Below are 23,020 nucleotides of genomic sequence, written 5' to 3' on the forward strand. Positions count from 1 at the left end.
CTTATAAGCTCTGTCTAGTGTAAAACACCCGGTGTCGGCCTCCTGTGAGATCCTCCACACCAACACCTGAACGTCTGGAGATGCCCGGCTATTTCAGTTGTGTTCACTCACATATAAAATGGTACACTCTGGATTGTAAAACATGCATTGTACACCCACCGTCTTTGTCGTCCTATAAGATGCACTTTTCTCCCCCCCCCCAGTCAGTGCGTCTTATGAGGTGAAGACTAATGAGCGCTTGCACTATGGAAGCGCTCATTAGCACAGGAGGAAGCGGTGAATGCTTCCTGGTCTCGGCCGCTCACTGTGCTATGAATGCGCGCAGTGTGAGGACGTCGGTGACCTCACGTTGTGCAGCGTTGGGTCACAGCATAGAGTGCGGCAGGAAGAACAAGAAGAGAGCTGGGGGACAGGAGTGGCATCCAGAGCAGGAGAGCATAGGAGTCTGAACTGGGGTCCGAATGGGGGTCATTCACACCGGGCTCTGATTGGAGGACTTATTACCATTGGGGTCTAAGCTGAGGTCTGATGATAAGGACTTTTTTATCTCATTTTCTTCCTCTAAAACCTAGGTTCATCTTATAGGGCAAAAAATACGGTATATTGCTATTTATATACACATAAACTGTCTGGAGATGCCCTGTCCCAGGACTACCTATTCAGGCCATTCCACTAAGGGATTTAAAATGGTAGCCCCTGGATTATAAAAGACGTTGTACTGAGATTATTCCACCAACACCTGAACTGTGCAGGTTTGGTTTCTGTGTGTGGTGTCATTTACTTAATGGTGTTATTGCTTTTGCTGCACTGCAATATGACGCACCGACAAATCAGAATTGCTCATCAGCCGCAGCAGCAGCGTTGTCGCTGTAAAAGACGTTTATGATGCAATAAACAAAAAACATCCACTAGTTGCTCAGCAGTCAGCACTGCAGCATAAAGCTAATTGTACTGGGAATAAGCTGGCAATAAGCCTAGAGAAACCTCAGGATTGGGAAAAAAACACACAGCTGTCTTTCTGTTTAAATGGGAAAAAATGTATGTCATTGCAGGTAGCTGCTTTTGAGGTTCTGCAGCAGCTGCAGCTGTGTTATAAGGCAGTGATTGCAGCTAGTGCACTGCCATCCTCAGCTCTTCTCTCTGGCGGACAGCTCTCCCTGCCCTTCCCTATCCTACACAATTCCTCTTTTTAGCCTCTCCCTTCACTGTCTCAGACACTACAGCAGAAGCAGGATTGTCACTGTCCACTGTCCGAGAGATCGTTTTCTGCCACAGACTGCTACATCCATCCACAATCACAGCCCAACACAATGGATGGATTTGTAGGCTCTTAATGGCCACAGAGAGATCCCACCGTGGCACTGGCTTCAAGACTACTAGTCATGTCAGCATCCTCCTTCTTCCTCCCTTGTGCTTTTTCCCACCAACATGTGCAGTAAAATGGCGCTACAATATAGGATAGTTTCGTGAAAACAAAAATAGAAAAAAGAGGAGGTTATCCAAAGGCTTCACAGGACTGTGGTTTGTCCTTGAAGAAAAAGGATAAAGAAGGGGCGCCAGCGGGACTGTAAGGTGGAGGGATTGGTAAGGATGAGGATATCGAGGTGGAGGGATTGGTAAGGATGAGGATATCGAGGTGGAGGGATTGGTAAGGATGGGGATAGTGAGGTGGAGGAATTGGTAAGGATGAGGATATCGAGGTGGAGGGATTGGTAAGGATGTGGATAGTGTGGTGGAGGGATTGGTAAGGATGAAGATAGTGTGGTGGAGGGATTGGTAAGGATGAGGATATCGAGGTGGAGGGATTGGTAAGGATGAGGATAGTGAGGTGGAGGGATTGGTAAGGATGAGGATAGTGAGGTGGAGGGATTGGTAAGGATGGGGATAGTGAGGTGGAGGAATTGGTAAGGATGAGGATATCGAGGTGGAGGGATTGGTAAGGATGGGGATAGTGAGGTGGAGGAATTGGTAAGGATGAGGATAGTGAGGTGGAGGGATTGGTAAGGATGAGGATAGTGAGGTGGAGGGATTGGTGAGGATGAGGATAGTGAGGTGGAGGGATTGGTAAGGATGAGGATAGTGAGGTGGAGGGATTGGTAAGCATGAGGATAGTGAGGTGCAGGGATTGGTAAGGATGAGGATAGTGAGGTGGAGGGATTGGTAAGGATGAGGATAGTGTGGTGGAGGGATTGGTAAGGATGAGGATAGTGAGGTGGAGGGATTGGTAAGGATGAGGATAGTGAGGTGGAGGGATTGGTAAGGATGAGGATAGTGAGGTGGAGGGATTGGTAAGGATGGGGATAGTGAGGTGGAGGGATTGGTAAGGATGAGGATAGTGAGGTGGAGGGATTGGTAAGGATGAGGATAGTGAGGTGGAGGGATTGGTAAGGATGAGGATAGTGTGGTGGAGGGATTGGTAAGGATGAGGATAGTGAGGTGGAGGGATTGGTAAGGATGAGGATAGTGAGGTGGAGGGATTGGTAAGGATGAGGATAGTGAGGTGGAGGGATTGGTAAGGATGAGGATAGTGAGGTGGAGGGATTGGTAAGGATGAGGATATCGAGGTGGAGGGATTGGTAAGGATGAGGATATCGAGGTGGAGGGATTGGTAAGGATGGGGATAGTGAGGTGGAGGAATTGGTAAGGATGAGGATATCGAGGTGGAGGGATTGGTAAGGATGAGGATAGTGTGGTGGAGGGATTGGTAAGGATGAAGATAGTGTGGTGGAGGGATTGGTAAGGATGAGGATATCGAGGTGGAGGGATTGGTAAGGATGAGGATAGTGAGGTGGAGGGATTGGTAAGGATGAGGATAGTGAGGTGGAGGGATTGGTAAGGATGGGGATAGTGAGGTGGAGGAATTGGTAAGGATGAGGATATCGAGGTGGAGGGATTGGTAAGGATGGGGATAGTGAGGTGGAGGAATTGGTAAGGATGAGGATAGTGAGGTGGAGGGATTGGTGAGGATGAGGATAGTGAGGTGGAGGGATTGGTAAGGATGAGGATAGTGAGGTGGAGGGATTGGTAAGGATGAGGATAGTGAGGTGCAGGGATTGGTAAGGATGAGGATAGTGAGGTGGAGGGATTGGTAAGGATGAGGATAGTGTGGTGGAGGGATTGGTAAGGATGAGGATAGTGAGGTGGAGGGATTGGTAAGGATGAGGATAGTGAGGTGGAGGGATTGGTAAGGATGATGATAGTGAGGTGGAGGGATTGGTAAGGATGGGGATAGTGAGGTGGAGGGATTGGTAAGGATGAGGATAGTGAGGTGGAGGGATTGGTAAGGATGAGGATAGTGAGGTGGAGGGATTGGTAAGGATGAGGATAGTGAGGTGGAGGGATTGGTAAGGATGGGGATAGTGAGGTGGAGGAATTGGTAAGGATGAGGATATCGAGGTGGAGGGATTGGTAAGGATGGGGATAGTGAGGTGGAGGAATTGGTAAGGATGAGGATAGTGAGGTGGAGGGATTGGTAAGGATGAGGATAGTGAGGTGGAGGGATTGGTGAGGATGAGGATAGTGAGGTGGAGGGATTGGTAAGGATGAGGATAGTGAGGTGGAGGGATTGGTAAGGATGAGGATAGTGAGGTGCAGGGATTGGTAAGGATGAGGATAGTGAGGTGGAGGGATTGGTAAGGATGAGGATAGTGTGGTGGAGGGATTGGTAAGGATGAGGATAGTGAGGTGGAGGGATTGGTAAGGATGAGGATAGTGAGGTGGAGGGATTGGTAAGGATGATGATAGTGAGGTGGAGGGATTGGTAAGGATGGGGATAGTGAGGTGGAGGGATTGGTAAGGATGAGGATAGTGAGGTGGAGGGATTGGTAAGGATGAGGATAGTGAGGTGGAGGGATTGGTAAGGATGAGGATAGTGTGGTGGAGGGATTGGTAAGGATGAGGATAGTGAGGTGGAGGATTGGTAAGGATGAGGATAGTGAGGTGGAGGGATTGGTAAGGATGAGGATAGTGAGGTGGAGGGATTGGTAAGGATGAGGATAGTGAGGTGGAGGGATTGGTAAGGATGAGGATATCGAGGTGGAGGGATTGGTAAGGATGAGGATATCGAGGTGGAGGGATTGGTAAGGATGGGGATAGTGAGGTGGAGGAATTGGTAAGGATGAGGATATCGAGGTGGAGGGATTGGTAAGGATGAGGATAGTGTGGTGGAGGGATTGGTAAGGATGAAGATAGTGTGGTGGAGGGATTGGTAAGGATGAGGATATCGAGGTGGAGGGATTGGTAAGGATGAGGATAGTGAGGTGGAGGGATTGGTAAGGATGAGGATAGTGAGGTGGAGGGATTGGTAAGGATGGGGATAGTGAGGTGGAGGAATTGGTAAGGATGAGGATATCGAGGTGGAGGGATTGGTAAGGATGGGGATAGTGAGGTGGAGGAATTGGTAAGGATGAGGATAGTGAGGTGGAGGGATTGGTGAGGATGAGGATAGTGAGGTGGAGGGATTGGTAAGGATGAGGATAGTGAGGTGGAGGGATTGGTAAGGATGAGGATAGTGAGGTGCAGGGATTGGTAAGGATGAGGATAGTGAGGTGGAGGGATTGGTAAGGATGAGGATAGTGTGGTGGAGGGATTGGTAAGGATGAGGATAGTGAGGTGGAGGGATTGGTAAGGATGAGGATAGTGAGGTGGAGGGATTGGTAAGGATGATGATAGTGAGGTGGAGGGATTGGTAAGGATGGGGATAGTGAGGTGGAGGGATTGGTAAGGATGAGGATAGTGAGGTGGAGGGATTGGTAAGGATGAGGATAGTGAGGTGGAGGGATTGGTAAGGATGAGGATAGTGTGGTGGAGGGATTGGTAAGGATGAGGATAGTGAGGTGGAGGGATTGGTAAGGATGAGGATAGTGAGGTGGAGGGATTGGTAAGGATGAGGATAGTGAGGTGGAGGGATTGGTAAGGATGAGGATAGTGAGGTGGAGGGATTGGTAAGGATGAGGATAGTGAGGTGGAGGGATTGGTAAGGATGAGGATAGTGTGGTGGAGGGATTGGTAAGGATGAGGATAGTGTGGTGGAGGGATTGGTAAGGATGAGGATAGTGTGGTGGAGGGATTGGTAAGGATGAGGATAGTGAGGTGGAGGGATTGGTAAGGATGAGGATAGTGAGGTGGAGGGATTGGTAAGGATGATGATAGTGAGGTGGAGGGATTGGTAAGGATGAGGATAGTGAGGTGGAGGGATTGGTAAGGATGAGGATAGTGAGGTGGAGGGATTGGTAAGGATGAGGATAGTGAGGTGGAGGGATTGGTAAGGATGAGGATAGTGAGGTGGAGGGATTGGTAAGGATGAGGATAGTGAGGTGGAGGGATTGGTAAGGATGAGGATAGTGTGGTGGAGGGATTGGTAAGGATGAGGATAGTGTGGTGGAGGGATTGGTAAGGATGAAGATAGTGTGGTGGAGGGATTGGTAAGGATGAGGATAGTGAGGTGGAGGGATTGGTAAGGATGAGGATAGTGAGGTGGAGGGATTGGTAAGGATGAGGATAGTGAGGTGGAGGGATGGTAAGGATGAGGATAGTGTGGTGGAGGGATTGGTAAGGATGAGGATAGTGAGGTGGAGGGATTGGTAAGGATGAGGATAGTGTGGTGGAGGGATTGGTAAGGATGAGGATAGTGTGGTGGAGGGATTGGTAAGGATGAGGACAGTGTGGTGGAGGATTGGTAAGGATGAGGATAGTGAGGTGGAGGGATTGGTAAGGATGAGGATAGTGAGGTGGAGGGATTGGTAAGGATGAGGATAGTGTGGTGGAGGGATTGGTAAGGATGAGGATAGTGAGGTGGAGGGATTGGTAAGGATGAGGATAGTGTGGTGGAGGGATTGGTAAGGATGAGGATAGTGAGGTGGAGGGATTGGTAAGGATGAGGATAGTGAGGTGGAGGGATTGGTAAGGATGAGGATAGTGAGGTGGAGGGATGGTAAGGATGAGGATAGTGAGGTGGAGGGATTGGTAAGGATGAGGATAGTGTGGTGGAGGGATTGGTAAGGATGAGGATAGTGTGGTGGAGGGATTGGTAAGGATGAAGATAGTGTGGTGGAGGGATTGGTAAGGATGAGGATAGTGAGGTGGAGGGATTGGTAAGGATGAGGATAGTGAGGTGGAGGGATTGGTAAGGATGAGGATAGTGAGGTGGAGGGATTGGTAAGGATGAGGATAGTGTGGTGGAGGGATTGGTAAGGATGAGGATAGTGAGGTGGAGGGATTGGTAAGGATGAGGATAGTGTGGTGGAGGGATTGGTAAGGATGAGGATAGTGTGGTGGAGGGATTGGTAAGGATGAGGACAGTGTGGTGGAGGGATTGGTAAGGATGAGGACAGTGAGGTGGAGGGATTGGTAAGGATGAGGACAGTGAGGTGGAGGGATTGGTAAGGATGAGGACAGTGAGGTGGAGGGATTGGTAAGGATGAGGACAGTGTGGTGGAGGGATTGGTAAGGATGAGGATAGTGAGGTGGAGGGATTGGTAAGGATGAGGATAGTGAGGTGGAGGGATTGGTAAGGATGAGGATAGTGTGGTGGAGGGATTGGTAAGGATGAGGATAGTGAGGTGGAGGGATTGGTAAGGATGAGGATAGTGTGGTGGAGGGATTGGTAAGGATGAGGATAGTGAGGTGGAGGGATTGGTAAGGATGAGGATAGTGAGGTGCAGGGATTGGTAAGGATGAGGATAGTGTCGTGGAGGGATTGGTAAGGATGAGGATAGTGTGGTGGAGGGATTGGTAAGGATGAGGATAGTGAGGTGGAGGGATTGGTAAGGATGAGGATAGTGAGGTGGAGGGATTGGTAAGGATGAGGATAGTGAGGTGGAGGGATTGGTGAGGATGAGGATAGTGAGGTGCAGGGATTGGTAAGGATGAGGATAGTGAGGTGGAGGGATTGGTAAGGATGAGGATAGTGAGGTGGAGGGATTGGTGAGGATGAGGATAGTGTGGTGGAGGGATTGGTAAGGATGAGGATAGTGAGGTGGAGAGATTGGTAAGGATGAGGATAGTGAGGTGGAGGGATTGGTAAGGATGAGGATAGTGAGGTGGAGGGATTGGTAAGGATGAGGATAGTGTGGTGGAGGGATTGGTAAGGATGAGGATAGTGAGGTGGAGGGATTGGTAAGGATGAGGATAGTGTGGTGGAGGGATTGGTAAGGATGAGGATAGTGAGGTGGAGGGATTGGTAAGGATGAGGATAGTGAGGGTGGAGGGATTGGTAAGGATGAGGATAGTGAGGTGGAGGGATTGGTAAGGATGAGGATAGTGAGGTGGAGGGATTGGTAAGGATGAGGATAGTGAGGTGGAGGGATTGGTAAGGATGAGGATAGTGAGGTGGAGGGATTGGTAAGGACGAGGATAGTGAGGTGGAGGGATTGGTAAGGATGAGGATAGTGAGGTGGAGGGATTGGTAAGGATGAGGATAGTGAGGTGGAGAGGCTGCTCTGGTGTAGAACAAAGCTAAACACCACAGAGAAGTAGTAATAGATCAGTAACGGGTGGGAAACGAGGGGAGGTCACCCACCCCGAGTGTCACACCAGTCACTGTAAAAATGTGGGAAAATAAGCGCCAATCTCACAAATGACAAAGTGGAAGGTAAAAAGTGGAGATAAAAATGACATTAATAGTAATAATAATAGGTGAAATAAAAAGTGGAACCATCCACAGGCCTTAGGGACTCGTGGGTGGGACACGATGGTGGGTTGGTTAAAAAGTATATTAAATAAGATGATGCAACAATATAATAGAGATATAAAAGAAATAGAACATTTAAAAAAGATTCAATATTTCAGGAGTGCTGAGATCATAATGTTGATAGAAACCATTCTGCTCCTGATGAAGGGGGTATTGTGACCCCCGAAACGCGTTGAGCCACATATTTTAAATATTAAAAGAGGATTGATTGCGCACTTCTGGACTCGTCTGCTGATTTACCAACCAGGCTGTACACCCAGGGCGTTACATCGACCTCTAACAATCTACACGCGATCCCGGCCGGGGGGGGTGACTCGCCCCGGGTGTTTTGAGTTTGTCCTGGCGGCGACCCCCCTGTGAAGTGAGTGGATTATTACTAATAATATTGTTGTTACTATCAACATTATGATCTCAGCACTCCTGAAATATTGAATCTTTTTTAAATGTTCTATTTCTTTTATATCTCTATTATATTGTTGCATCATCTTATTTAATATACTTTTTAACCAACCCACCATCGTGTCCCACCCACGAGTCCCTAAGGCCTGTGGATGGTTCCACTTTTTATTTCACCTATTATTATTACTATTAATGTCATTTTTATCTCCACTTTTTACCTTCCACTTTGTCATATGTGAGATTGGCGCTCATTTTCCCACATTTTTACAGTGACTGGTGTGACACCCGGGGTGGGTGACCTCCCCTCGCTTCTCACCCGTTACTGATCTATTACTACTACAGTATAGGAAGCAGTGATCACTAATGCCATCGCTCGTCCTTGATCGCTGCATGTAAATGTGTCTCCTCCACTGAATAGCAGGAGATTGTCAGGTAGGAATAATTTTGTATAAGGATGAGCGTTGGCATTAGTGATCTGTTAGATTCCAATATCCGATGACGGCCATTCAGTTAGATTCCAATATCTAATGAAGGCCATTCGGTTAGATTCCAGTACCCAAGGAAGGCCATTTAGTTAGATTCCAGTACCCGAGGAAGGCCATTCGGTTAGATTCCAGTACCCGAGGAAGGCCATTCGGTTAGATTCCAGTAACCGATGAAGGCCATTCGGTTAGATTCCAGTATCGAGGAAGGCCATTCGGTTAGATTCCAGTATCGAGGAAGGCCATTCGGTTAGATTCCAGTATCGAGGAAGGCCATTCGGTTAGATTCCAGTATCGAGGAAGGCCATTCGGTTAGATTCCAGTAACCGATGAAGGCCATTCGGTTAGATTCCAGTAACCGATGAAGGCCATTCGGTTAGATTCCAGTAACCGATGAAGGCCATTCGGTTAGATTCCAGTACCCGAGGAAGGCCATTCGGTTAGATTCCAGTACCCGAGGAAGGCCATTCGGTTAGATTCCAGTACCCGAGGAAGGCCATTCGGTTAGATTCCAGTACCCGAGGAAGGCCATTCGGTTAGATTCCAGTACCCGAGGAAGGCCATTCAGTTAGATTCCAGTATCCGAGGAAGGCCATTCGGTTAGATTCCAGTAACCGATGAAGGCCCTTCGGTTAGATTACAGTAACCGATGAAGGCCATTCGGTTAGATTCCAGTAACCGATGAAGGCCATTCGGTTAGATTCCAGTAGCCGAGGAAGGCCATTCGGTTAGATTCCAGTATCGAGGAAGGCCATTCGGTTAGATTCCAGTAACCGATGAAGGCCATTCGGTTAGATTCCAGTACCCGAGGAAGGCCATTCGGTTAGATTCCAGTACCCGAGGAAGGCCATTCGGTTAGATTCCAGTAGCTGATAAAGGCCTTTCGGTTAGATTCCAGTAACCGATGAAGGCCATTCAGTTAGGTTCCAGTATTTGAGGAAGGTCATTCAGTTAGGCCTCTTTCACATGGGCGTCATGTTTTAGGGCCAGATAAGATGCGGGTGCGTCGCGGGAAAATGCGTGATTTTTCCGCGCGAGTGCAAAACATTTTAATGCATTTTGCACGCGCGTGAGAAAAATCGGCATGTTTGGTACCCATGTACCCATGTTTGGGATCGGTGTTGTGTAGATTGTATTATTCTCCCTTATAACATGGTTATCAGTGATGGCCAGTTCGCTGTGATCGTCCGGCGAGGCACAGGTACAGCCCTTACCTGTGCCTGTGCCGCAAGCCGGTCTGAAACAAATGCGGTCAGCGGGAGCAGGCAGTTCCGAGAACAGCCACCGGGGGCCTTCATCGAGCTGTTCTCGGAACTGCCTGCTCCCGGTGAGCGCATTTGTTTTCAGACCGGCTCCCGGCACAGGCACAGGTAAGGGCTGTACCTGTGCCTCGCCGGACTTCTGTATTGGAATGCATTGGCTGTATGAGTAATACTGTGTGTATTACTCATACAGCTTCCGGCCTGTGAGATCCAGGGGGCTGGATCTCACAGGCACGTCACAGGAAGGCATCGCGCTGCCTCAGGAAGGCATCACGCTGCCTTCCATGCCATTGGGTCACCCTTACAACCCCACGGGGACCCTATGGCACCTCCCACCGCCGCCGCAACCTCCAGTAAAAGCTGCAAACCGCAGGTCTGAATTGACCTGCTGTTTGCGGCGATCGCCGACAGGAGGTGGTCCCCCGCGCATTGACCCAAGGTGCCTGCTCAATGATTTGAGCAGGCACCTTGTTCCGATCACCGGCCGCTGGGCAGCGCTGATCGGAACTACACAGGACATACAAGTACGCCCTGTGTCCTTAAGTACCAGGACATCAGGGCGTACCTGTACGCCCTATGTCCCTGACAGGTTAAAAGAAGAAAAACTGCTACAAGAGGACATAGTTTTAAATTAGAGGGGCAAAGGTTTAAAAGTAATATCAGGAAGTATTACTTTACTGAGAGAGTAGTGGATGCATGGAATAGCCTTCCTGCAGAAGTGGCAGCTGCAAATACAGTGAAGGAGTTTAAGCATGCATGGGATAGGCATAAGGCCATCCTTCATATAAGATAGGGCCGGGGGCTATCCATAGTACTCAGTATATTGGGCAGACTAGATGGGCCAAATGGTTCTTATCTGCCGACACATTCTAGGTTCTTCAAGGTCCAATGCTAACACCAGGCAATCAGATCGGAGCCTGTGTCCTTGGCTGCACACCTCGTGGCTTCACATAGATTCTACGGCTCGTAGCACGTATATATATTACTCCATAGAACTCACCTGCTTGGTCCCTTTGTCTTCGGTGCATCCCAGTCTCTCCCAGCCGCAGCAAAGCTCGCCTTCTGCAAAACAGAGAGCACCATTACACGGGGACTCCAGAGGGGTCACTAATCTGAATGAACCTAAAAACAGGGATTCACTTAAAAATGATAGATCAGTTTGCGTTGACATCAAAAACACAATAACTTGCTGCCTGAATAGGAACGCTTAAAATCTCTTATTTCTTCTGTTCATCATTAAAATGTGGCTTCTCGCAAGAGTAATCAACTCGGGCTGAGTGCAGGAAAGTGGCTGCCATCTGCTGTAAATATTCAGGAAGTAGCCGCCTTCCTGTCACACAAATACTGCCATCCAATTTGGAGATATATATTGTTACAAATATGTTACACTGTTGGATACACTGTATCACCACACAGTGTCTCCGCCTATAACATGGATAATTAGATAGAAGGACTATTGCTAGATCTTTATGCCTATTGGTGAGTGCTAGTTCTTAGCTCCCGAAGCCTGCAGCACTGCTAACCGCCGGCCTCAATCACTCCTAGTCGCCACCATGTTCATTCCACTAAAGTCCTTGTATGACACTGCTCGGCGCGTTTCTATGCCACCCTCACTTATATTGGCATGTCCTCAAGAGCAAAGAGAGCAGAACACAAGGTTACATAAATATTGTGCGCGCCGGAGGCTGGGTATTATCAGTGCTGCACGCCCGCCATCAGAGGCGTGCAGCCAGTCTATGGTCAGGATGTACACAGTCTATAGTCAGGGTGTACGCTGTCTATGTTGAGGGTGTACACAGTCTATGTTGAGGGTGTACACAGTCTATGTTGAGGGTGTACACAGTCTATGGTCAGGGTGTACACAGTCTATGTTGAGGGTGTACACAGTCTATGGTCAGGATGTACACAGTCTATGGTGAGTGTGTACACAGTCTATGGTCAGGGTGTACACAGTCTATGGTCAGGGTGTACACAGTCTATGGTCAGGGTGTACACAGTCTATGGTCAGGGTGTACACAGTCTATGGTCAGGGTGTACACAGTCTATGGTCAGGGTGTACACAGTCTATGGTCAGGGTGTACACAGTCTATGGTCAGGGTGTACACAGTCTATGGTCAGGGTGTACACAGTCTATGGTCAGGGTGTACAGTCTATGGTCAGGATGTACACAGTCTATGGTGAGTGTGTACACAGTCTATGGTCAGGGTGTACACAGTCTATGGTCAGGGTTTACACAGTCTATGGTGAGGGTGTACACAGTCTATGGTCAGGATGTACACAGTCTATGGTGAGGGTGTACACAGTGTATGGTCAGGATGTACACAGTCTATGGTGAGGGTGTACACAGTCTATGGTGAGGGTGTACACAGTCTATGGTCAGGGTGTACACAGTCTATGGTGAGGGTGTACACAGTCTATGGTCAGGGTGTACACAGTCTATGGTGAGGGTGTACACAGTCTATGGTCAGGGTGTACACAGTCTATGGTCAGGGTGTACACAGTCTATGGTCAGGGTGTACATAGTCTATGGTGAGGGTGTACACAGTCTATGGTGAGGGTGTACACAGTCTATGGTCAGGATGTACACAGTCTATGGTGAGGGTGTACACAGTCTATGGTGAGGGTGTACACAGTCTATGGTGAGGGTGTACACAGTCTATGGTGAGGGTGTACACAGTCTATGGTCAGGGTGCACACAGTCTATGGTGAGGGTGTACACAGTCTATGGTGAGGGTGTACACAGTCTATGGTGAGGGTGTACACAGTCTATGGTCAGGGTGCACACAGTCTATGGTGAGGGTGTACACAGTCTATGGTGAGGGTGTACACAGTCTATGGTGAGGGTGTACACAGTCTATGGTGAGGGTGTACACAGTCTATGGTGAGGGTGTACACAGTCTATGGTGAGGGTGTACACAGTCTATGGTCAGGGTGTACACAGTCTATGGTCAGGGTGTACACAGTCTATGGTGAGGGTGTACACAGTCTATGGTGAGGGTGTACATGTACACAGTCTATGGTGAGGGTGTACACAGTCTATGGTGAGGGTGTACACAGTCTATGGTGAGGGTGTACACAGTCTATGGTGAGGGTGTACACAGTCTATGGTGAGGGTGTACACAGTCTATGGTCAGGGTGCACACAGTCTATGGTGAGGGTGTACACAGTCTATGGTCAGGGTGTACACAGTCTATGGTGAGGGTGTACACAGTCTATGGTCACGGTACATGCAGATTATAGTGCGGGTGTATACAGTCTATGATCAGGGTGCATACAGATTAAAGTGAGGATTAGTACTGTGTGATAGTTTATGTGATGGAGAGCACTGTTCATGATTGGAGTGCATACAGTCTATGGTCGGGGTGTGTCTACAGTTGGGGTGTGTACACAGTGAAGGTGTATACAGTCTATGGTCGAGGGATGTATGCAGTTGGGGTGTGTTCAGTCTGTGGTCAGGGTGTGTACACAGTCAGGGTGTATACAGTCTATGGTTGGGTGGCGTATACACTGACGAGCAAAAGGGTAACAATATTTTGGACTTTGACTTTTAGGCTCCATATCTCACCATTCACTACAGCTTCGGGCATGAGACTCCCATCATTTTATGGACAGTCATCTTTGCTATCTCATACATAACTTGGACTTGCAGCTATTTAGCATCTGATTAGTTCTGCAGATTCTTCTCATGTATCTGCATTGTTAATGTTCTGCTCCTGGTGGTGGAACAATCTTTTTCTTCTTGTTTACTACGAACTACAACCTGTTTTCACTTTCCCTAATAGCTCAGTGCGTTATTAGGTTGATTCCGAAGTGAAAGGTCACTGGTCTGGAGCAGCCATGAAGAAGATTTCCCAAGAAAAGAGAAACAGCATCATCCAGCTCATCGATAGCGGTATCTCGGCCAAAAAAAAATTGCCAGACTGCATCATGTGAGCGCCATGACATCTGGAAGAATACAAAATGAAGTCCATCCATCCATTCCAAAGCCAAGAGCTGGACGTCCAGGAAAAATATCGGAATCAACAAGTTGGCTCATCACAAGGTCTATTAGTTGTGACACGCCAAACACGGCAATGGAGGCGGCTCATGTGCTTTGTAATAGTGAGATCACAGACGTCCATGCGAGCACCCTGCAATGTCTAGAATGGTGGCCCAAAAAAAAGGTGAAGAAGCCTCGACTTCAATATCATAATAAGAAGCTTCGGCTCCAGTTTGCAAAAACATGTGAACAGTAGAAGATTAGAAACAGGTGATTTGGAGCGATGAGACGAAAGTCAATAGACTGGACTTTGAAGGAACTGTCAAGTTCGGTGGAGGAAGCCCGAGGAGATGGGGTTGTTTCACAGCCAAAGCATTGGATACTTGACCAGGATTGATGGCCCACACTAACTTTAAAGGAGCAGACAGACCGGCCGCACAGCTTAAATCTGTCTTTGCAATTGTATTTTGTTATGTGAGGGTACCCAGATAGCTAATTGTATTGTATTTGTGTATTCTGAGTGCCATTCACCTAATGATATGCACTCAGACTTGAGCTATCTGGGAATATGTTAAATGTCTGTGGTCAGGGTGACATTGTGTGTTTGGGTGGTGATTCCTGTCCCGTTGTATCCACATGTGTATTGGCGATTTCCCTTTGTCCTGAGAGATAATTGAATTACTCCTCGGGTGTCTCCAGGGCAGAGAGGAGGAAACCATGATGCATTGTGGGGATGTGTTGTGTCTGTGTATCCTGAGTGCTATGTATCTGTCCTGTGTCACAGTCTTCCTTCTGGTCCCCTAGGGGCGTGTACACCAGATGGGGACCTGCATAAATACGGGCGGGTAGCCTTCAATAAAGTGTGCCTGTTTTACCCTTTATCATGTTGAGGCTGATGTTTGGGTAACTGATCGACGCGGGGGATTGCTATACGCTGGGAGATTTGCTATACTCCCCTGGCTATAACTACTAGCTCTTTTAAAAGCTGTTCCTGCTCTCTGGTTTTAGGAGAGGTTCACCCACTGGAGCCTGAGCCTTGTCGTAGGTCCAGGGGTGGGTAGGAGACGTGAGACCTCAACCAAGCTTCGGCGGTTCGTGGGGTCTGCAGTGCCAAGTGGAGTGCTTGGAGTCCTCGGGAAGCACTAGGAGCATCCATTCAACGGAGGTACCTGGTCGGGGTGCTAGGAGATCCGTTACGTTTATCCCACTGCTGCCACCAAACGTAACGGATCTCCTAGCACCCCGACCGGTTACCTCCGTTGAATGGATGCTCCTAGTGCTTTCCGAGGACTCCAAGCACTCCACTTGACACCGTACGCACTGCAGACCCCACGAACCGCCGAAGCTTGGTTGAGGTCTCACCGTCTCCTACCCACCCTGGACCTACGACAAGGCTCCAGGCTCCAGTGGGAGAACCTCTCCTAAAACCAGAGAGCAGGAACATCTCTTAAAAGAGCTAGTAGTTATAGCCAGGGGAGTATAGCAAATCTCCCAGCGTATAGCAATCCCCCGCGTCGATCAGTTACCCAAACATCAGCCTCAACATGATAAAGGGTAAAACAGGCACACTTTATTGAGGGCCACCCGCCCGTATTTATGCAGGTCCCCATCTGGTGTACACGCCCCTAGGGGACCAGAAGGAAGACTGACACAGGACAGATACGTAGCACTCAGGATACACAGACACAACACATCCCCACAATGCATCATGGTTTCCTCCTCTCTGCCCTGGAGACACCCGAGGAGTAATCCAATTATCTCTCAGGACAAAGGGAAATCACCAATACACATGTGGATACAACAGGACAGAAATCACCACCCAAACACACAATGTCACACCCCCACAGCAAACACAGACATTTAACATATTCCCAGATAGCTCAAGTTTGAGTGCATATCATTAGGTGAATGGCACTCAGAATACACGAATACAATACAATTAGCTATCTGGGTACCCTCACATAACAACATACAATTGCAAAGACAGATTTAAGCTGTGCGGCCGGTCTGTCTGCTCCTTTAAAGTTAGTATGGGCCATAATCCTGAGGCAAGAGGCTGGTAGCCAGGCCCCTCCGAAACCCAGTGGCGAGGTTGGTTTCGCCACAACTAACAATATATTAAAATATAGAGTTTTAGGAGTAAAACAGTATGAAAGCAGTCACATGACAAGAATCTGCAGAACTAATCATATGCTAAATAGTTGCAAGTCAATGTATGTATGAGATAGCCGAGAGGATGGTCTATAAAATGATCGGAGTCTCACGTCCGAAGCTGTCCGAAGTGGATGATGAGATATGGAGCCTGAAAGTCAAAAGTTCAAAACAATGTTAACCTTTTGCTCTTCAGTGTATAGTCGGGGTATATACAGTCTATGGTCAGGGTGTGTATACAGTCAGGGTGCATATACAGTCTATAGTAAGAATGTATATAGTCTATGGTCAGAGTGTATACAGTCTATGGTCAGGGGTTTATATACAGTCTATGGTCAGGGGATGTATACAGTTAGGGTGTGTATACAGTCTATGGTCAGGGTGTGTACATAGTTGGGATTTATACAGTGTATGGTAAGAATGTATACAGTCTATTGTCGGGGTGTTTATACAGTCTATGGTCAGGGGTGTGTATACAGTCTATGGTCGGGGTGTGTACACAGTTGGGATTTATACAGTGTATGGTAAGAATGTATACAGTCTATTGTCGGGGTGTTTATACAGTCTATGGTCAGGGGTATGTATACAGTCGCTGGTCAGGGGTGTGTATACAGTCACTGGTCAGGGGTGTGTATACATTTGGGATGTGTATACAGTCTATGGTGGGTGTGTGTACACAGTTGGGATTTATACAGTCTATGGTAAGAATGTATACAGTCTATGGTCGGGGTGTGTACACAGTTGGGATTTATACAGTCTATGGTAAGAATGTATACAGTCTATGGTCGGGGTGTGTACACAGTTTATAGTCGGATACATACAGATTATAGTGAGGGTTAGCACCGTTCATGGTGTGGGCTAACAATGTTTATGGAGATGGTAAACGCCCTTCATGAATGGTAGGCAATGTTCATAGCCAGGGTCACCTCCATTCATGGTCATGGCTGGCGCCCTTCATGGTCAAGTCCATCTCCATTCATGGTCATGGCTGGCAGCCTTCATGGTCAGGGTCACCTCCATTCATGGTTATGGCTGGCACCTTTAGTGGTCAAAGTCAAAGGTGTTACCTGTCTATGGGTGGCAGGGCCAGCACCGTGCTTCCATGCTTTAGTTCACAGTCCCTCAACACGTCCAGCTCTCTCTTCATCTGGACATCACAATAATAATTCAGAACATCGATGGCTGTGACATCGTATGAAAGATCTTCCTGTCTTGTCCTGTTACCGCCCTAGAAAATACACATGGCTGTCACATTACATGAGCAGAGCGCCGCGGCCTCCCATCCTGGCGCTGCAGTGTCACTCGATCTGTGCTTCTGATGATGTCTTAGAAATGGATTGTATCCCCAGTGTCAGGCAGCTGCTGCCAAGAGGATGAATAGGATGATGGGAGACTCTTTATCCAAAGAGTGGAAAGAGCTGAGAAGAGAGTGATATCACCCTGCAGAGGAGCTCGCCCTAATATTCAGCAGAGGCAGCGGGTGGTCATTCTTCTCAGTATGAATCCTCCACCACTACAAACACAGCTCAACCTCCTCCGCACACACTACTACAAACACAGCCCAACCTCCTCCGCACACACTACTACAAACACAGCTCAACCTCCTCCGCACACACTACTACAAACACAGCTCAACCTCCTCCGCACACACTACTACAAACACAGCCCAACCTCCTCCGCACACACTACTACAAACACAGCTCAACCTCCTCCGCACACACTACTACAAACACAGCTCAACCTCCTCCGCACACACTACTACAAACACAGCCCAACCTCCTCCGCACACACTACTACAAACACAGCTCAACCTCCTCCGCACACACTACTACAAACACAGCTCAACCTCCTCCGCACACACTACTACAAACACAGCTCAACCTCCTCCGCACACACTACTACAAACACAGCTCAACCAACTGTACACATCGCACCGTTAGATTAGATATTATATAACACCTCAGGAACTCTACACATCGCACCGTTAGATTATTTATATAACCCCTCAGGAACTGTACACATCGCACCGTTAGATTAGATATTATATAACACCTCAGGAACTGTACACATCGCACCGTTAGATTAGATATTATATAACACCTCAGGAACTGTACACATCGCACCGTTAGATTAGTTACTATAACCCCTCAGGAACTGTACACATCGCACCGTTAGATTAGATATTATATAACACCTCAGGAACTGTACACATCGCACCGTTAGATTAGTTACTATAACCCCTCAGGAACTGTACACATCGCACCGTTAGATTAGATATTATATAACACCTCAGGAACTGTACACATCGCACCGTTAGATTAGATATTATATAACACCTCAGGAACTGTACACATCGCACCGTTAGATTAGATATTATATTACACCTCAGGAACTGTACACATCGCACCGTTAGATTAGATATTATATTACACCTCAGGAACTGTACACATCGCACCGTTAGATTAGATATTATATAACACCTCAGGAACTGTACACATCGCACCGTTAGATTAGATATTATATTACACCTCAGGAACTGTACACATCGCACCGTTAGATTAGCGTTTCTCCAGACTATGATGAATTGTAATTTATGAACCTCCAGCATATTCGGTTGTAGGACACATTGTGGATCCTCTAATTGAAATTGTTTTAAACAATATTTAATATGAGACTTTTTAATGGGAAGGCTGTGGCTACCATCTCTATTCATCTTTTGGATACAATAGTCTTTGGGAAGCTAACGCTGTCTTATAATTTAAACTATGATATGATAGAAACTGCTAAATACATAAAGGGAATCAACAAGGGAAAAGAGGAGAGAAGATTTACAAGAAGAAAAACTGCTACAAGAGGACATAGTGTTAAATTAGAGGAGCAAAGGGTTAACAGTAATATCAGGAAGTATTACTTTACTGAGAGAGTAGTGGATGCATGGAATAGCCTTCCTGCAGAAGTGGTAGCTGCAAATACAGTGAAGGAGTTTAAGCATGCATGGGATAGGCATAAGGCCATCCTTCATATAAGATAGGGCCGGGGGCTATCCATAGTATTCAGTATATTGGGCAGACTAGATGGGCCACATGGTTCTTCTCTGCCGACACATTCTATGTTTCTATGTAGGGGGGTGTGATGATAGGTGACAATGAAATTGAATATAGTAAAAAACAAAGACCATCTGGCCTGCCTCGGGTGCAATCGTTTAGCCGACTCCAGGTAAGCCAGGTTTTTGTAATCAGTGAACACAGTGATCGGATAAATCGCCCCTTCCAACCAATTTCGCCATTCCTCAAAAGCCAATTTAATGGCCAGTAACTCTGTTACCCACATCATAATTTCTCTCTGTGGAAGAGAGGTTTTTTTTAGAGAAAAAGGCACATGGACATCATTTACCAGGTGACGGGCCCTGCGATAAAACTGCTCCTACCCCCACCACGGACACGTCCACTTCCACAATGAAAGGTTGTGATACATCTGGCTAGACCAATATAGAGAAGGGGGGGGGGGGGGGGGGGGGGGAGAGAAGCATTCCTTAATCGCAGAAAGTGCTCGCAATGCCGAATCAGACCAAACTGAGACATCCGTCCCTTTCTTAGTCATGTCAGTTAAGGGTTTTACTATTGTCGAATAGTTCTTAATACATTTTCGGCAATAGTTGGTGAACCCCAAAAACCGCATAAGAGCCTTCAGATTTTCAGGTCGATCCCAGTCCAATACAGCACGGACTTTCTCTGGATCCATTTGAAAACCTGAAGATGACAGCAGGTAGCCCAAAACCTGCACCTCATGTACCGCAAAAACACACTTCTCTAATTTTGCGTACAATTTATTATCTCTTAGGATCTGTAACACCTGTCTAACGTGATCCTGATGTAACTCCACGTCTGGAGAATAAATAAGAATGTCATCCAAATACACGACTACAAACCTCTCCACCAGGTGATGAAAAATGTCATTCACAAAGTGTTGGAACACCACAGGAGCATTGGTCAACACGAAAGGCATGACTAGGTTCTCAATGTGCCCCTCAGGAGTATTAAAAGCCGTCTTCCATTCATCCCCTTCCTTGATCCTAACCAAATTATATGCCCTCTTAAGTACAACTTGGAGAACACCTTGGCACCAACAATCTGGTTAAACAAATCGGGAATCAAAGGAAGAGGGTAAGGATCACGGACAGTAATCCGATTTAGTTCACGGAAATCCAGACATGGCCGAAGACCTCCGTCCTATTTTTTAACAAAAAAGAACCCTGCAGACACTGGAGACTTGGAAGGTCTTATGGGTCTTTTGATCAAACTCTCGGTAATATACTCCGTCATGGTCAGTCTTTCAGGTTCCGAAAGGTTATACAACCTAGATTTTGGCAATTTAGCTCCGGTAATAAGATTGATAGGACAATCATATTCCCGATGCGGAGGTAAATCCTGGCATCCACTCTCAGAAAAATACATCAGCAAAATCAGATATAAAAGAGGGTAATGTCTTAGTAGTTAAAACAGAAAAAGATGTATTCAGACAATTGTCAACGCAATAATCACCCCAATCCAGAATCTGTCTAGCTTGCCAATCGATGGTTGGATTGTGCTTGCTTAACCACAGTAAACCCAGAACCACCGGAAAAGGGAGACCCTCCATCACAAAACACAAGATAAATTCTTGATGAAAGTCACCCACTCTTTTTGGCAGGCGCAGCACTATGAAGTGCCTTTTGCACTGTGGCATTGGAAGAATTTTGATATCTCTGACTTTTAGTCTAACCAGACTGTCTATTACTCTGTAATTCCTCTAGCGCTGTTTATGGAAACAGTAGGTGTAAAAGAGCACACCAAATGCTTGAAATAACTTCTTTATTAACTTCAACTTTTCTTCATATATAACACTGCCGCCCTCCGCAGCCAGAGAGTCCATGTACAAAACACGTGTTGAAAAGATATCACAAGATGGCGGTATGCATAAGATGGTGGTTCAACTGTTCAATCTTGTCATTCAACATAAAATGGTGGATATATTTCTCTCTTCAGTATCTGTACTCTCACTTTAAGTTATTTAAGTACTTTATGATCTCTCTGAGAGGTATATCTGAGGTCTGACTAATAGTTCTACTTGCTGAATTTGGTCTCAATTTGCAATATGCAGTTAGCAGTAACTATTTGTAGATTGGTTGAGTATGATCTGGTATGGTTCTATGCAATTTGGATTGCAATATGGCATTTGAATTTGGATTGTGAAATTTGTAGTTTGCAATTGAATTTGTGGAACTATTGTGGCCTCTCTGCTTCCATATAGCACAGCTCTTAATGGAGTGAATGTCTGTTCAGCTTCTCTCTTCTGGTGAATAATGATTCCAGCAGCTCCTGCTAGGGGAATTTCTCACACAGGCTGTGTGTGAAGATGGCTGTAATTGGTCAAAACTCCTGGGCTGTGTGAGGCTGGCTAGGATTGGTCTAGACTCCTGCCCAGCAACAACAGTTTAACTCTATGCTTTCTGTTTCTGCTGCATCATTGAGTTCACCTTACATTATATAATGAATCTTAAAGGCATACTATCTTTTTCTGCTTCTGTGAACACAATATATAACAGTTATGACATCCAAACATGAAGTCACAGTAAATAACTCTGCTTTTGTCTTTAACACACAAACATAGGAACTGTATTAAGGTTATTGGCAGGTCTAGCTGTATGAACACATAAGCAACCTAGGGCAGGTCTGAGCTTGCCAGCTACACTCTTAATCTGATATCATGCACCACTTGAGATAAACACTTATGAGCTAGAGTGCAGAATCAATAGCAAAAACAGAATGTTTTTTTCTAATGCACTTGGTGACAACCTGTGCATACGGACGAACTGAGCATCAATCAGGTTCCCTGCTGACGATAAACACCTCAATCCCACAGTTTTTGACTCTAGTGTCACCCCCAGCAGTCCGGAAAAATCGGGTGTACTACCAGTCAAAGACATATGCACATTTTCTGACTCTCCTCTCACCCCTCCAAGAGTCAGATGGGAATTAAATGTCCCTCTTTTTTCTTTTTGCCGTTGAATGCATGGACATACTTTGATAAAATGTCCCTTCTGTCCGAAGAAAAAAAACACACTCCCTTCCTATTACCAATATGCTTAAAAGTGGATCCAGGAGTAGCTCCCCCTAATTGCAAGGGTTCGTCCCTAGACAAAAACCCAGGAGGAGCTTCACGACACATCATGTTAAAGTACGTCCTGGGAGTGGGGGCCTCTGGATCTCTCTCTCAGGCATCTATCCATACGTATAGCCAGAGGACATAGCAGCCTCCAGAGACACTGGGGTTTCATAAAAAAACAAAGTGTCCTTCAGCCTCTCTGATAACCCTTGACAAAACTGGCTACGAAGGGCTGGATCGTTCCACTCCGTATCCGTTGCCCACCTACTTAACTCAGAGCAATAAATCTCAGTGGAACGATCACCCTGATGAAGGCCGCGCAGCTTGGTTTCGGCTAGAGAGGTCCGATCCGGATCATCATAGATAAGACCCAAAGCTTTGAAAAATTCATCTACTGACCAGAGAGACCGGCGATCCAGTCGGCAGAGAAAAAGCCAAGACTGCGCATTCCCCTTAAGCAAGGAAATAACCACACTGACTCGCTGTTTCTCATCCCAGGCTCCAGATAGGCCTGATCTCCACCACAACCAACAGTCTGTGATCTCTGCATCTGCGAGACGGTCGTGCGGAGTTCAGCTACCTCCAAAGACAGCGTCCGGCCAGTGCAGCAATAGGATCCATGGCTGCACACAAACAAACATAAAATGATGGTTTTGGGCAGTTTATAATGTCACGCTTCAGTTTGGGAGGGAAACACCACACCGAGCATAGGAGGGAAGGGGGGGAACAGGAATCAGGCCTGAGAATTAGGGAAGGAAAATGGACACCTCCTAGTGAAAACCCTAAGCAAAATCCTGGCTGACTACCAGTATGAACAGACCCCAAAGGTAGGTGAGTTCATACGCAGGAATACCTAGAGTCCTATCAAGCCCTATAGGACCCTGGTACTAATGGCAGGGACGAGACTACCTGT

The 23,020-nt window shown here is 47.0% G+C and overlaps 1 protein-coding gene across 1 annotated transcript in view; it reads right to left on the minus strand.

Annotated features, from left to right (window-relative positions):
* WDR97 (WD repeat domain 97) overlaps nucleotides 1-23,020 on the minus strand; it is a 197,163-nt gene that overhangs the window by 11,722 nt on the left and 162,421 nt on the right. Inside the window, exons 19-20 of the mRNA XM_040432345.1 lie at nucleotides 17,031-17,191; nucleotides 10,834-10,895 (exon numbers count right to left, since the gene is read on the minus strand). Coding sequence (XP_040288279.1) covers nucleotides 10,834-10,895; nucleotides 17,031-17,191 — 223 coding nt within the window. The remainder of the gene's footprint in view (nucleotides 1-10,833; nucleotides 10,896-17,030; nucleotides 17,192-23,020) is intronic.

Source organism: Bufo bufo, chromosome 5 (genome assembly GCF_905171765.1).
Source record: "Bufo bufo chromosome 5, aBufBuf1.1, whole genome shotgun sequence".
NCBI classification, from domain to species: Eukaryota; Metazoa; Chordata; class Amphibia; order Anura; family Bufonidae; genus Bufo; species Bufo bufo.